General features: G+C 36.0%; 3 protein-coding genes and 1 non-coding gene across 7 annotated transcripts; 3 read left to right on the forward strand and 1 right to left on the reverse strand.

The window, feature by feature from the left end:
• Positions 1-1,486: 1,486 nt before the first annotated feature.
• Positions 1,487-5,357, forward strand: LOC147521035 (5'-3' exonuclease family protein). The gene is made up of 11 exons (XM_086558532.1): positions 1,487-1,614; positions 1,691-1,902; positions 1,965-2,043; positions 2,131-2,175; positions 2,251-2,400; positions 2,503-2,647; positions 2,842-2,942; positions 3,450-3,547; positions 3,621-3,713; positions 4,282-4,505; positions 4,687-5,357. The coding sequence occupies exons 1-11, from the start codon at positions 1,537-1,539 to the stop codon at positions 5,178-5,180; spliced, it is 1,719 nt and encodes a 572-aa protein (XP_086414658.1). The 5' UTR covers positions 1,487-1,536; the 3' UTR covers positions 5,181-5,357.
• An 889-nt stretch (positions 5,358-6,246) lies between these two features.
• Positions 6,247-13,693, reverse strand: LOC147521036 (AAR2 protein family). Of its 4 annotated transcripts, none has more exons than XM_086568178.1 (14): positions 13,513-13,692; positions 13,329-13,411; positions 13,191-13,248; positions 12,944-13,003; positions 12,506-12,635; positions 12,029-12,252; positions 11,793-11,885; positions 11,643-11,714; positions 11,093-11,125; positions 10,598-10,738; positions 10,413-10,469; positions 9,444-9,536; positions 9,231-9,337; positions 6,247-6,524 (listed from the first exon to the last, which is right to left on the reverse strand). In XM_086568178.1, exons 1-13 carry the CDS (start codon positions 13,606-13,608, stop codon positions 9,275-9,277), a joined length of 1,203 nt encoding a protein of 400 aa, XP_086424304.1. In that variant the 5' UTR covers positions 13,609-13,692; the 3' UTR covers positions 6,247-6,524; positions 9,231-9,274. The 4 variants fall into 4 exon arrangements, with proteins under 4 accessions (XP_086424304.1, XP_086423947.1, XP_086423593.1 ...); XM_086567821.1 differs by having other exon boundaries at positions 6,247-6,527; XM_086567467.1 differs by lacking the exon at positions 6,247-6,524 and having other exon boundaries at positions 9,032-9,337.
• On the forward strand, positions 7,003-8,767 carry LOC147521037 (putative methyltransferase At1g29790). The gene is made up of 2 exons (XM_086569318.1): positions 7,003-7,835; positions 7,956-8,767. Exons 1-2 carry the CDS (start codon positions 7,121-7,123, stop codon positions 8,399-8,401), a joined length of 1,161 nt encoding a protein of 386 aa, XP_086425444.1. The 5' UTR covers positions 7,003-7,120; the 3' UTR covers positions 8,402-8,767.
• Positions 13,694-15,729: 2,036 nt separating the features above from the next.
• On the forward strand, positions 15,730-15,889 carry LOC147521038 (U1 spliceosomal RNA). The gene has a single exon (XR_015206063.1). It is a non-coding gene; the product is annotated as a U1 spliceosomal RNA (small nuclear RNA).
• Positions 15,890-16,027: the final 138 nt, after the last annotated feature.

Raw genomic sequence — 16,027 nt, forward strand, 5'->3', positions numbered from 1 at the left:
TTTAGGAGAGATACTAAAAAAACACCAAATATTTGAACCAAACCAGATGCCAAACCAACACCAAATAACTCCTGAAGAAACATCAAATATTATACCAAACCATGCACAGAAAAACCGCTGGCAAGAGACCAAGCCCAAGTCTATGCAGTTTTCGTAAACCATGACATATCAAAATTTGGTGTTCGAAGCACAACGAGACAGAGGCCAAAACTAACACCAAAGCCCACGCGGTGTTTGTAAAACTGCGCGGTTTATCCAAAGCCGTGAGAGAGATTTGATACAGCATCAAAACAAATACCAAATTTTCGCCGATTTAGTGTTTGCTTTGGTATTTTTTTTCGTATTTTTATCAACATATGTCTCTCTTGAAAATGAAAAACACTAAATTATTGATAATTTGGTGTTTGATGCTAGGATAGTGTCTCACCTAAAGATGCTCTAAATTCTCTATGTTATAACTAGATAATTATTATTTTGCGGTATCATTTCTCCGGATTTTACACACTTTCTTTCTCTAACACCAGAAAACCGCTTCTGCTGTCGAGTTTTCTGTTGGAATTTCACCATTAGCCTTTCCTTGTGATTATTGATTTTCTTACCATAAAAAAAAAAATGATTATTGATTTTCTTGGCAATTGATATATACTTCGTCAGTTCGTCTAGACGGGAATAATAAACGCCCAGTTACCCAAAAAAGTTACACGCCTTGGAATGAATCTTTCCGCACTTTGTAAGGACACTTGCCTCTCTCTCTCTCTTGCAAAACAAACCCATACATAATAACTAAAAACAATGAAACATTATCATCCTCTCTTTTCATTGTTTTTATATACACACACCTGCATAATACATCAAAGGTGACAGACGCCAGAGCATAGCATGTCCAACGTGGGATTCATCGTAGGTTGTAATACGGCAGACATACATCTTTACCAACTTCCCCGCTTCGTCTAGAGACACGAACAGTTCCTTTTGCCAGTGAATAACACTTACCTATTCTAGCCGTCATCATATTCCTAAAAACTAGGGTTGGAAATGGTACGGGATCCGACCATATCCGAATCTATTTTAACGGATATGGTTTCAATGTTTGTGACTAGAATCCGACCCAAATATCAAAAAATCCGAATCATTTTAACAAGAATTATATTTTGATGCCTAAAAATAAATTTATATCTTACATTTATATATGAAAATTATTAAAATAATATATTTTTGTTGGTATTTTTTTTTAAAATTGATATAGATATCCGAAATCTGACCCGAATCTAGATGGATCCAAATATAGTAAAAAATTTTGAGTGAAAATCCGACCCGAATCCGCTCCATTTCCATCCCTACTAAAAACGCCAACTCCTTCTATGTATGGGCCTTCGTGCAAAATACAAGGCCCAGGTCCAGAGACCAAAAAGCGCGCGAAATGTACTAACGGTTCAAATGAATTTCGCGGCAAAACTTCAAAAAAAAAAAAAAAAAAAACATTTGAGCGATATTTTTGCACTCTTTTTCCGAACCGAAACCATAGCAAAAAAGAAAATGGGTATTCAGAATCTTCTGAGATTCATGAAACCGTTTATCCAACCTGTTCACATCAAGAAATATGGCGGCAAGCGTGTAAGTTGTTCTCAAATAATATTTCTCTATCATTTTTTCAAATGGTCTCATTTATTATTTACATTTGCTTGTTAAGGTTGGAATCGACGCTTATTCTTGGCTTCACAAAGGAGCTTATTCATGTAGCTTGGAGCTTTGTGTGGACTCAAAGAGTGAAAAGAAATTGCAATATTTGCGCTACTTTATGCATAGACTCAATCTGCTTCGTCACCATAAAATAATCCCCGTTGTTGTTTTTGATGGTGGAAATATCCCTTGCAAAGCCGACACTGAAGTCGATCGCAGAAGGTAAAGCTTTTGCTGGTTTAAAATGATTCAATTTTATAATGTTGGTGGTTTTGTGGATGTAGGAAGAGAGAAAGTAATCTTGCTTTGGCAAGAGAACAACTCAAGCAGGGGAATGTTAATGCCGCCACCGAGCTTTTCCAAGTAAGTAACATTATATTACTCACTCCCTTGGATGATATTTAGTTATGTGTTTGGTTCTAAGTTGTTGTTTTTTTTACCCGTATGTAGAGAGCAGTGTCTATTACTCCATCCATGGCGCATCAACTAATACAGGTAATGCTAGATCATAATACATTGTTTACTAATTAGTATCCCTGCTTTGTCAGATTCTAATGTCATGAATTTCAGATCCTGAGGTCGGAGAACATTGAATTTGTAGTTGCTCCATATGAAGCTGATGCACAGTTGGCACACTTGTCAAATCTTGAAGCAGAACAAGGCGGGATTGCAGCCGTCATTACAGAAGATAGTGATCTAATGGCATATGGGTGCCAATCAGTGAGTTCTGCATATTTCATTTTACTGTTGAATGGTGGTTCTAGAAATATCTTTTACATCAAGCTGAAGTCTTCTTTGATTGCGTGTTGTTTGCCACCATAGGTCATCTTTAAGATGGATCGATATGGTAATGGTGAAGAGATTGTGCTGGACAAGGTTTTCCATCCTGTGGCTTCCACTCAAGAAAAGAAACCACCCAAGGACTTCATACCTTCCTTCCAGAATTTTAATGAAGAACTCTTCACAGGTTATCAATTCTTTTTGCAATTACGCTATCTTATCATTTTATCCTAAAGCACCAATCTTTTCTTCCAATATATGCACACCTATGTTTAATTACAATTACGATTAGAGAAATATAGGTTTTTGGTTTTTGTTCTTTTGGCTCCCAAGTTAATTATCACTTGCTGTTTTCTTAACCACACTATGATATTTCAACAGGCATGTGTGTATTAGCTGGTTGTGATTTTCTTCCCTCAATTACTGGAATTGGAATTAGACGAGCTTATACTTTGGTTTCAAAGTATAGAAACTTAGACAGGGTAAGTCTGGTATCTAACTGCTTGTACATAAAGTCAGTTGACTCTTATACATGCCATCTGATTTTCAAGTCCCATAATGACCAGTGACTCTTCTAAACTATGAACTTGAAAATAGTGAACAATGACATTTTCCTAAATTTAACCAAAAAAAAAAAAACCAAAAAAAATAAAATCACAAGGCTATAGCCTCAGAACAGATTTCAATGGGTCACTCCTCAGTTAGTGAGGTTATGCTCAGGTTTGGTCCTAGGATACAAGACACTTAAATGTACAGATTTTCTTTTAATACTCTTCTTAGATCAAGTTTAACACAAGACCAAAATTGGAAAAAAGGTATTGGTCTTCCACACCAACAATATTTTGTGCAGAATCAGATGACTCTAGGAATATACCTTTTAGCTCATTAAACTGCAAGCCCCTTGCTGCATCTAGGATCTTTGTTGGCTTGCATCATGTGAATGTTCTTTTAAAGATATTGGAAACTTCTGATAGAGTGGCGTTCCCCAGGTTCTGGCAGTATTGAAGTTTGAGAAGCGCAATCAAATGCCAGAGGACTATGCACAGTCTTTCAAAAAAGCAGTTGCAGTTTTTCATCATGCTAGAATGTTAGTTGAAATTGTTAATCTACAATCTCAATCCCTAGATATATCTGCCTTCTAATTACTATGTTCTACGCAGATATGATGCTAGCAGTAAGACAATCAAACCCATGAAGCCTCTGCAGGAAGAGCTTCTGAAGTCTTTAGACGGAGACTTGGATTTCCTGGGACCGTATCCTTCTAATTATAGATGTTTTTAATGTTGTGCTTAAACAAGTATACAGTCACTTCAATGCTATGCCTGAAGCAAAGAAAGTGGCATCTTTAATTAGTGATACTGTTGGATGAATCAATTTTCATCTACCCAGGGAGTTTTTCTTTCCCGATTCAAACTTTCTCCACATTGCCATTTTCTCTTGGTTAGCACTTACTGCAGTCCACGACACCATGTAGCTCTTTCCTGTGGTGGCTCTTACTAGTCCATTAGCTCCTTCACTATGGCGTTAAGTTTGCCTTCTGTTTCATTTTAAGAGTAGTCCTTCCTACAGGTCTATTGACGAATTTGATAACAAATGTGACCAGACACTACACCAAACACCTAAATAATAGCAGTAAATACAAATTTGATATTAAACTACTTTCTTAGAACAAAACGTTGCAACACATGGTAACATGGAATTACAATGTTTTGTTTTGGTACAAAATTATTGTTTTATATTAAGTTCTTAATATTGTCCATTTGTATTCAATGCAAGACTGCTACCAAATTGTTCTCCTTAACCAGTTATAACCAATCTCAGGGAAATACCCTCGTCAATCGCAATTGCCATTGCTGTTGGTCGCTTGGATCCAACTACTATGGAAGCTTTTGATCACTTCCCTAAAGTTGAAATGAATCTTAATTTGATTATTCAAAAGCCTAACCAGTACCTAAGAGCTGATACTGAAACCCAGGAGCTGTCTCTGGAAGGAAGTTGCTTCACTGTATTTTCTTCCTCTAAAGCAAGAGAAGACAAGATAGAAGGTAAGAGTTATAAAACTTTCACTGAAGCATACATGAAACATTTTTTTCACTCTGAATATTTATGCCTTCCAACTTGGTTAAGAAAAATTTCAACTCTGCAAGTTTCAATTAACAAGTTGGTTGTCTTGTTTGTGCCTCTGTGTGTATAACAAATCCTCATAGCTTTTATGACCATCAACAGTTAAGCTGCAGAACACGATTGCTGAGAAGAAATACTTGAATGAAGCCTTTGCGCTCCAAAAGCTAGTAGTGCCTCAACCCCTCCATAAATGTCACAAAACAGTGGATAAAAAGGATTTTCCAGACAACAATCCATTCAAGAAAAGAAAGCTAAATGACGTATGTTTGGATGAAGGACAAAGCGTTACAGAGCAGATTTCAGTGGTGACCAATGTAAAAAATTCAGATGAATTTTTGTGTTTGCTGCGCGAGTCTCAAGAGAGTGTAAGTTCTAAGCCTATAATTAATATTACTGAGGTGAGTGATGATCAATTATCAGATGAAATCCCATGCACGACGCCAGAGCCTCACTTGACTGTGAATCTCAAGTCTACTAAGAAAAAAAATGTTCGAAAAGTGATAGAGAAAAAAGAATCAAAACTGAAACAAAGGAACACACGTAAGACAACAGAGAGTACAAAAGGCAGTATACTTGAGTTCTTCACGCGATTGTAATCTACCTTTCCATTGGTCTTTAAAATTTAAATTGTTTTCTATTTATGGAGGGTGGAATGGTCTTGCTGTTCTCCCTGTCCATTGGCGTTAAGACAATTTTTAGTTTTGTACCTCAGCAAGCTAACAAACTATTGCTGATTTTGTCAAAAATATGGTAGTTTGGACTTTGGGTTTAAAGGTGTTTTAGTATGTTTACTGGCAACACCGCGAGGCAGACTACATGCCTACATTGCACATTTGCAGCAACAGAATGTTGGATGCTGTGGTATTTCACATATATACCTTCATCTTTTGTCATTAAGAAAAAACGAAAACGCTACATAGTTCATAACTGCACACAATACGTGAAGTTTATTTTGCATTCTGATTTTATATCAAGCAGGGGCCTGTAATTATACATTGAACTATTAAAATGCTTGTTGATTGATTCATGAACAAGCTTACATTGCCTTGCGACTTGAAGTTGGGACCATTGTAAAATTTGACTCCCAATCCTCCACATTCAGTGGAATATACTATTACACGATAAATAGGTTTTTGTTGAAGAACGAGAATCTGGAAATCCAGAAAATCCGAAACGTGTCGAGTAGCATAATTTAAGTGCAGGTCGACTATCACTCAAACTGGGTGTGGAGCTAACGACACTAAGTGTCTTAAGTATGTAATAGCTAGAACTGCGGACACTGGACAGTGGACTCTCAAAGTCTAGTCTCGACTGTGAATGAGTGATGAATTTACCTGGGTATTCAGCTAATTCAGTGTCTGCTGCTTTAAATTTTAACTTAAACAAGTTGAGTTCTTTTCCCAAGGTTTGGAAAACAAATAAGATAGGACGTGGCCCGTGGGAGGGAAACAAGTCAACAACTGTTGTTAGTTAAGCCATAGATTTTTTCTGAATGGCTTCGAAGCATGTGAAATTGCACGAATTGCGATTACTGTCTAATGTCTATCTGATTCTTATTTCTGAAGAATTGCGTGCATTCCGTGTGCAGTTGTGAGTTCTTATACTTCGAAGTATGAACTTGGAAATTTTTTTTGGCTCACCTATCGATGATTGAATTTGAAATTTTGAATCCAAGTCAAGTTGCAAGTTTTGAGCCATGACATCTCTAACGGTCCATTGAATAAACTATACAAATCCCGTGATTGCAAGAGATGTCAGACAGCCTAATAGCAGAACCGAAGAAGCAGCAAGCTGCCCTCTAAATATCTGTATTAGAAAACATTGATTTGAATATTTCAAAAATAGCAGTGACTTTTAGAGCGTAAGAGCCTCCGTCTTAAAAGTGCTTCCATATTCGAGAGAGTTGGGACCATACCACACGTTTCTCAACAGCCATGCTACTGCTACTTGAAAAAAAATATGAAGTTGGTAAGTGGTAAAAGGATGAAGTCAATGCCTATTTGGTGAAGGTGATGAATAAACAAACATGTCACATGTCATCTTTTCAATGTATACTCAGCTAAAATAGTACTTGATTGTTGAAAATTTTACTAGCTTCCTGTCTAGTCGGGGGATACTCGATGCAGACTTTGGCCGAATGAAGTAGCGAGAACAAGGATCAATTAAGTACGGATCTCATATCAATATCATATAGTCCACTCCATTGCAATATATACTTGAGACAACGTTGAAATATACCACTCTAAAAAAAAATTGTATCATTTTTTTTTTAAATTCTCGGATTTAGCCAGATTGGCATTGTTAAGCTGATGAAAGCGTGCTACAGCACTGAACCTGACACATATTTTTCAAACGATGACAGCTAATCAAATTAACACTCGTTTACTTAATCTGCCTAATACACCATAAAATACTCTTATGTCATCCAAACCTATATGAAAATAGAGAGCATATAATCAAACTCCGAAACATCGCAACAAATTAGAAAACTCTTTAAAGGTGTTTAGATTTAGTAGTTTGAGAACTTAAACAAAAAATGGATTCCGCTCGTACAACTGGTTCTCTTTACACTAGACTCTTCTTCCTTTTCCTCCTAGTGTCTTCCAATCTCCTCACTTTCTTCCTCTCTTCCTTCTCATCTTGCTCTTTCAATTATACCCCCACTGCTGCCACCACCTCCACCATTTTAGTAAGTGATGGTGCCGCTGACGATTCACCCACTACTACCCACCTTGCATCTGAATTCCTTGCCTTCACATCACCACAGCCACTCCCATTTGGGTACAGCGCCAACTTTGACTCTGATACTATGCATCCTCCCGTTGGTCATCCATGCACTCTCTTCAAAGATGATCTAGAGCAGTACATGTCATACGATGTTAACGGTTCTTGTCCTGAGGACGAACTCCTAGCTCAAAAGCTCCTCCTCAAGGGCTGTGAACCTCTTCCTCGCCGTCGTTGTCGCCCTGCAGCTTCTCCTCACTATATTGAACCTTTTCCACTTCCCCTCAGCCTATGGTCTATTCCCTCTGATAACTCCGTTGTGTGGACTGCTTATTCATGCAAGAATTACGACTGCCTTGTTAACAGAATACGCAATCAGAAGGGGTTTGATGACTGTAAGGACTGCTTTGATCTTAACAGTAGAGAGAAGACTCGGTGGAAAAGCAGTGGAGGATTAGACTTTTCCATGGATGAGGTACTCGCAAGCAAAAGGCCTGGCACAGTGCGAATTGGGCTCGACATTGGAGGTAATGTTGAGTTTGTATTTACAAAAGCTATTCAATAAACCAATTTCGATTAGTATTTCCTTCTCAAACTGCATTTCTATCAAAGATATAAGTTTTGTTTGACAAATCCTTGTTCAACAGGTGGCTCTGGAACATTCGCAGTGAGGATGATGGAGAGGAACATAACAATCGTAACGACATCTATGAACTTTAACGGTCCCTTCAACAACTTCATAGCTTCAAGAGGAGTCATACCCTTGTATGTGAGCATCTCTCAGAGACTCCCCTTCTTCGATAACACGCTGGACATTGTGCACTCAATGCATGTTATGAGTAATTGGATTCCTACAAAGATACTGCACTTCTTGTTGTTTGATATCTACAGAGTGCTTAGACCTGGTGGGTTATTTTGGTTAGACCATTTCTTCTGTGTGGATAAGCAGTTGGACGTCTATGTGCCTCTGATCGAGGGTATTGGGTTCACGAAGGTGAAATGGGTGATTGGAAGAAAGCTTGACAGAGGACCAGAGATGGGGGAGATGTACATATCGGCACTTTTAGAGAAGCCTTTGAAGAATTCGTCATGATATTGAAATTTTCTACTTCTTTCTTCGTGTTTTGACTAAAAAAGGAATTCTTCCTTCAACCTCCATCTAAATCGAGTCAATCTTACAGCTATAATGCTCAACAGAACAGCAGGATACAATGAGAGTTCTGAGAAATTACAAGAAAAAATAGATTTTGAGGAAACTGAGAATTTTGTCAGTGAAGCAGTATATTTGGAGCAAAATCTAAATGCTTAGCAATAATTGGAAGTCCAAATATAAACAAGATTCAACTTATTTTGGTCTTTTCCTTTTGTTCCGGTTTAAAGATCTCTGTTTTCTGTGCTTTGTTTTTCTTTTCCCGGATAGATAAATAAGACGATTTTTTGCAGTGGTCATAAGCCATCATCCCATCAGTGTTGTTTCTGTAACTCTAAACTTTTGGCATCTTAGATTACCCTTCTTTAATAGCACCAACGGACTTGAGCCTCGGAAAACATTTTGATCTCTTAATCAAACAGATACCCTTTATATGGAAAAATCACCTCGGGTTTGACTATTTCCTTGTAAAGCTCCAGTGACTATGTAACGCTTAATAAATCTATTATGTTTCTTCGGATCCTTAAGAGTATGGCACTGGTTGCTTGTGAGCCCAGGTTTTGGTAAGTCTAGTTGATTCAAACAAAATGTGTTATTTATATACACCCCAGAGAGAGAGAGCGAGTTTTTGTCATAAAAGATCAGCCAATTCAGGTATAGCAAAGTCAAAGCAAAGTTTATATACAAATTGGTACAGCCGAAACATTTGTGAATACAAGATTTGATCAACAAAACTCCAAAGGTCATGCAAGTACATTTAACATAGAATTACCTCAACTGGCCTGATAAAGATCCCAAGTGCATCACATTTGTTACCTAAGTACGAGTCCCAGCTTCATGAAAGTTCATGTCATCCAGCATTTCAACAACAGGAGCATACTGCAAAAGTTTATGGGGCCAAATCTCAATGCGTCTTACCATATAGAATAAAAATACACCAAAAAAAATAAAAATAAATAAACAAATTAAACCAAATCATACTGACTTCGTCATCTTCACCATAAAAGTCACACGCTGCACTATTTTGCTGGAAGTCCCACCCTAAAGTTGTCTCAAGTAGTTCTCTGAGTTTCCTGGTCTGTGACAGCAAACCTACCAGTTAATATGCATCACATAGAGAACCAGAATCAACAATGATTATGGTAACAAATCCAAACTACAGTTGTGAGAATTAAAACTGGTGTTTTTTACTGCATGTCACCTCACACAGATGATTTTTAAATGAAACCAAAAGTCACCATTGTTAAATTTGTGGGTTGTCCTTGTTTTTTCACTCAACATTCGCATACCACATACAAATACATTGTCCAAATGTAAATTTCTTCCTAATAGGGTAGTTTGACAGAGAGGAATTACACCAGTTTGTTCTTCACTGTATGATGTATAAAACATAAACTTCACAGATCTCTATCTTTACAACCTTTACACCTTAAATCATGAAAAAAACTATTACTAAACATGAGTTAGTCAACAATTGGTCCTTTAACTCTCCCTCAATACTTTTTTTTTCGGTCGTGAATCCAACTGATGAAAAACTTGTTTATCTTTTCATAGAACTCAATAAATCCACACACCTTTGTGAGGAATTTAAGTGAAATTGGAATATCCAAAATGTACAATTGCCAGTTACTTGCTTTCAGTTTTTTGTATGATATATTATACGGTCTAATATACTTGATTTTAGCAGAAAAGATCAACATTTCCTCATAGTTCAAAAGACCATTGTAATTTCATTAGGGGAAGTACGAGAGAGTGAGCAACAATTGGACAAGCATAAACAAACAGAAGGTAAGATTATCACACGCTAAACGAAACTTAAAGCTTATTGGTATTTCTCTTCTATAGGTTGCATACTCAATGACCTAGATATCCAATTAGTCAAAGCTCAAGAGAAAGTCTTAGTAAAAGAAGATGGATTCTACTTGTTAAGAATGAGTTACAGAAAAGTACAAACCCATGATAAAAGATCTCCATCAACAACTGAAGCTTCTAGCACCAACAGAAAGAACTCCTGCACCACAATGGCACATACATATTAAAACACCAAATTGATTATATACCAAGCCCTGAACTATATATACAACTCTCAAACACAGAAGCAAATACTTAAATAGAACATCATATTTCCCACACTGTTACCTTGCAAAGATGGTGCAAAAAATTGTCCTTAGAAAACCATGAATCATCCAGAAAAAACACTGTCCCTTTTTCATGGCCACTTATGCTTGTATGATCATTTTGAAGCCCAAACTTCATTTGGTGGTAGATGACTTTAACAAACTGCAACCATAGACATGTGCAGAGAAACAGAAAAGGTATTTAACAGGTTGTTGGAGAACACCAGCTGTAACTTGTGAATGACAAATTTAAGCATGCATATGCATAGGAAGTAAGAAAACGGTTTCACGGGTGTCCAAGACACCAAGTGTGACATGCTAATGTTTTGTTACAGCATGAGTATAACATACTGCATACATTTATTAATATTATAATATGTTGACAACCAGAAGCGAAATATTCTTTGCTTAAGTCAATCACTTACTGCTTCTAAAACTGCTTTATTAATAAGAATATTCTAATTCTCGTGACAGGAACTTTCAACATAACATAGCACTGGATAGTGTATACTATTACCTTTGTGAAAAGATGACTCCTTGTAGAAAAAGGCTGCAAAGAAAATATCACATGCTCAGGTAAATAATACACAAATAGTTAAAGTTTGAGATGGAACACATGCAATACATATTGCACCCATCTTTTCGCATACATGAACTCAAGGATGGTATTTGGAAGAAACTACAGAAAGGTCATTATTGATGATACAGGCAATATACCCAGCTCACAGTCACAAATTCCATCGAATTTTGCTAACAGAGATCCTCCGAAACCTCCCAAATTTTTATTCAAACTATATGTTCTAATCCTATCCATGGTTTCTCATGACCAATATAATTACAACTTACAACTGAAAAGGCGAAAAAGTTCTGCTAACTAAAGCTGTCCTTGAATATATTTCAGAAACATCAGGATGGAAGATCTCTGAAGAAAGAATTTCTCACTTCTATTAATTAATTATATAAAAGTCATACTTCTATCAATTAATGTATATAAAAGTAGTATAGATATCAAAAAATTGGTATTACTTGAGATAAGCAGGCATTTTTCCAGATTGAACAAGACTTACCGCTTCTGTACAGCTGAATAAAAGGGTAACTATGGCTTTCCACTGAAGAAATGCCTGAAGTGATTGCCCCATCTGCAAATTTTTGGATGTCAGAAAAGATAAAGTGATACTAATCACCATTCATAAGATGTATATTTGGTCCAAGCATACCAAAAAAGCAACAAATGCAAATTGTAGCTCTCCCAAAAGCAAATCTTCCACACCTCCATAATGCTTTGTCAGTATGGTTTCCAATAGCTGCGTCTGGAAAAAGAAAAGAATAACCACTCGAATCAGAAATAAAAAAATCATGGTTTTAAGTGTTTTACAAAAATTTTGTAAAGAAAATTGCCAATACAAGAAATGTTCATAAAATACCTTCAGATGTGTATATAGCTATAACTTACTTTGTCAAGGTTCAACGAAGTAAGTTCTTCTCCACTAATTCCCTTACGCTTGACATCACGGGGAATTGGTGTATAGTAGCAATTCCGGTTGTTGACTTTCTCAGAGGATTTTGAGAACTTGCTATTCCTCAGTTGCTCTACCAAAGCTTTCTCCATAGCTGTCTTATGAACGGTATCAGCAAGTTCAGATTCATGAGTGACTGTTATTTCCCCTCCAATTGGTTCTGTCAATGAAAGAACATAATTAATAAGATAAAGTGATAAACACTGACAGAATTGTACAACGACTGAGAAAACCTTAATTGACTATTTTGCTCTTAAAAGATAAAATTCAATTTAAGCATGTAACATTAAGGTATAAAGGGATCTACTATTACTACCATATTTGCACTATATGAAATTGAATTGCATGGCCAACTATCGTTCAAAGTGTGAACTGTGAGCAAGGAAGGACACTAAAGTTGCCAAATAACATACCAATGCGCTCAATGGTGCTCTTCGTTATGTAATTAAACATATTCTTCCAGTCACCAAAGTGATTCAAAGCATAAGGCCCAAGGTGGCTATCAAACTTAAAGTTCTTTACTGCTGTCCAGTATCTCTCTTCCTAAGATAGAAAGTCACATTATAATGGTTACAATCAAAGGAATCATGTCATAAAATCCTCTAGAGATACCACTGTCAATACAAAAACACACTGTTTAGCAAGCACAATCGTGTTCAAAATACAAATTCTAATGCACTGTTTAGAAAACACAATTGGGTTCCGAAATATACTTCGAATGCTTGCATTAGAATCTGTATTTTGTTTTAAATAAATCATGATACAGTCATATCTTTCTGCTTTTGATGAATTACACATACACATCAATGAAAAGAAATTAACATGCATCAAAGTTCCCAACTATTACAAACCTCTTCTTCTAACACTTTCACTAACCGCTCTTCTTGTTGATCCCATTTACGTACAATTACCTGTTGCAGATATTGCAAGTCAGTTTAAATCCACTCCAGATGAACCAAATACTACTCGAATAATACACTAGATAGTTCTTCAATGTGAATACTGATTACAGGTTTTGGACTCAACCAAATGAAAATAGAGTTGTAAACAGCATTTGATGACAAGAACGAAACAAGGAATGAGACTGTGCCATGTTACCTGTGAAGGATAAGTGTAAATGAAGAAGCCCACTATTGGTGAAAACTCACTGCCATCCCTGCACCCAACTATACTTAAATTTCTCATGCAAAAACTGATCTTTATCAATGTAAACAAAAACAAGAAAAAAGGCCTAACCTGGTTGAGGAACTGTAATACACAAAGTGAGGACCAGGTGGAATCATCTTTACGCCTTTAAAATTAGGCCCAGTTGAAAAAACCTACAATTGAAAAAATAAAAATAATTACTTGAAACCCTAATATATAAAATTAGGGGAGAGGTGTTAAATAAAAAAAAAATAAAAAAAAAAAAAAATATTACCTGAGTATCAATGCCAAAGAGTGTGAACTGAGGTACATCTAGTAGTAAAAGTGTTCCTCCTTTTTTTACTAGCTCTCGTGCTGTTTCCACATCCATTTTTTCTTCTGCTTATTTCTGTGAATGGCGGGAGAACATAATAAGTAGACCATGTCTAGAATCTTCTCATGGACTATTGCTTAAATCCCACCGGACCCTTCTGGACCTTCTTTTATAGACTAGTACTAGGCAGTGGCAATTACGCAAATATTTGCAAAAAAATGAGGGCAATGTCTCAATTTCAAAAAGAAGAGTCAGTTTTTTGGGCAGTGGTAATATTGTAAATATTTGCAAAACTTAGGATAATATGCTAAATCAAGAGAGAAACGTCTAAATTTTACCGGTCACATACCAGTCTTACCTTTCCACTATCTTTTACTGATCTACCTTTTAATACGCCACGTGAATAACCAAACATTGGGCAGTGGCAGTTCCGTAATTGTTTGCAAAAAGGAGGGTAATATCTCAATTCTAAAAAGAGGAGTCTACGTGAAACGTCTAAATTTTACTGGTCAAATACCGGTCTTACCCTTTCATAACATATCTTATTACGAAATTACTTTTTAATAATAATTGTAATAACAAAACTTGTTCAGGGGTATAACCGGAAAAAGGCACTATTCACCGAACCAAACTTTTTAAAGTAGTTAGATAACATATCTTATTACAATATTACATATCTACTTTTTAATAATAATTGTAATAACCAAATATGTTCATGAGTATAAGCGGAAAATTTCACTGTTCACATAGTTTTTCTAGTTAGATAGAGAGGGAGGAATGGAGATTGAGAGTGCAGAGAAAGAGAAAGGGATGAAGAGAAGAAATGAGAACACACATAAACCAACCAAACGCATTTTTGTCATAAACCAACCAAACATATATTGGTCACTTGACTAACCGGGCTTGGCTTTGCGTTTTTCTTAAGCTAGTACAGCTGTACAGTATTTATTTTCACGCGGTGTATATTTCCATATGTGTTTTGTTGAACTACTGGCCTTACATTCACCTATGTCTATCAAGGTTCATGGTTCAAACTTTTTTGTCCAAGTATTAATCTTTTAATTAAATGGTTTTTTCATTCTAGACAAGTGGAGATGTTTGCAGACTTGTAAGCTTTTCTCTAACTGTTCCACGCTCAGGTTGGTCTTAGTTGAGTCATTGTTCCTGATTAACGTGAAGTTTTGGACTCTCCAAACTTGTAAGCTATTTTTAAACCAAGGTTGAACAACTTCCGTCCAAGGAATCTGTAAGCATTTCTAAAACGAAGTTTTTTTCAAGATAAAATAAAGCCACCGTGTAAGACACTGTTCTCATTTTGGTATAAGTTTTATCATTATAAAACATATATTTCCTTGATTGCTTTTGGTATATGTATTTTCAGTTTTTGCCTTTCAATGCTTTTTGCAGTGATACAAGTCCTTTTTGGGACGCTGGATAACTACAAGAAGTCGAGAATGGCGGAGAAAATCTCTTGAATACTCATGGGCCACTGATTTGAAACCTCGACCACTATATATATATCTCTACACTATATCATAGCCGGATATTTAGGAGAAAAATTTCAAAGCTTATATCCAATAGCATATGTTAAAGTATAACATGCTATTTTGGATATTAATCATCATGGATTTATTTTATGATTTTATTGGTAAATTTTTACCAAGACATTAATGGGTTAATTATTCTTAATCAATATCCATCTTTTTAAATAATTTACCAAAACTTCGCGACTTTATTGAAATTAAATTAATTTTATATTATTTAAAATAATTTAGAAAACCTTATTCATATGATATTAACCCATGAATGCATTATATTCAACCCCTTTAATGTTTTATATTATTTTTAGATTATAACTAGAATTCAAAAAAACAATCATATCTTCCTAAACCTAATTTAGATGTTAGAGTAAGGTTATGGATGTTTAAAAGATTTGAAAAACACCGATCGAGTAGTTTTTATTAATGGACCATATATGCCTAACATCCGCCTTTTACTAATCAATGAACATTACTGGTTGATTTGATCTGCCAGATTGAACAACCGAATGATGCCAAAAGTCTGAGTGTCTTAGAATGTTATTCGGCTCTTAAACCTGACTTAGTCCCACATAGAAGAGGTGTGATATTTGTAAGGCATAGATGGATGTACTAAAGGTAATGCCAAATATTGAGATACATACTTACCTGGACGGGGTCAATGGGCGATCAGGAAGGTCTATGGCCAGGTTAGTTAGGTTGACCTCCATTGCACTCAGGGTGGTTTGCTGGCCCAAGATATCTCCATAGTTGGATAATCTACGTCATAATTTTGTTGTCCAAAATGGGTCAAAATTGGCGCGGCCCTGCAAATCTGATTTTCAAATTTTTGTGGCACTAACTGCCAGTCTAAGGTGCGTGCCGAAAATGATGTGCTAATCTTAGTATTTGTTTACACGGAACGCGTTCTAGCTGCAAATATGATTTAAAGCATGTCT

This window comes from Coptis chinensis, chromosome 1, assembly GCF_015680905.1.
Source record: "Coptis chinensis isolate HL-2020 chromosome 1, ASM1568090v1, whole genome shotgun sequence".
Taxonomy (NCBI): Eukaryota; Viridiplantae; Streptophyta; class Magnoliopsida; order Ranunculales; family Ranunculaceae; genus Coptis; species Coptis chinensis.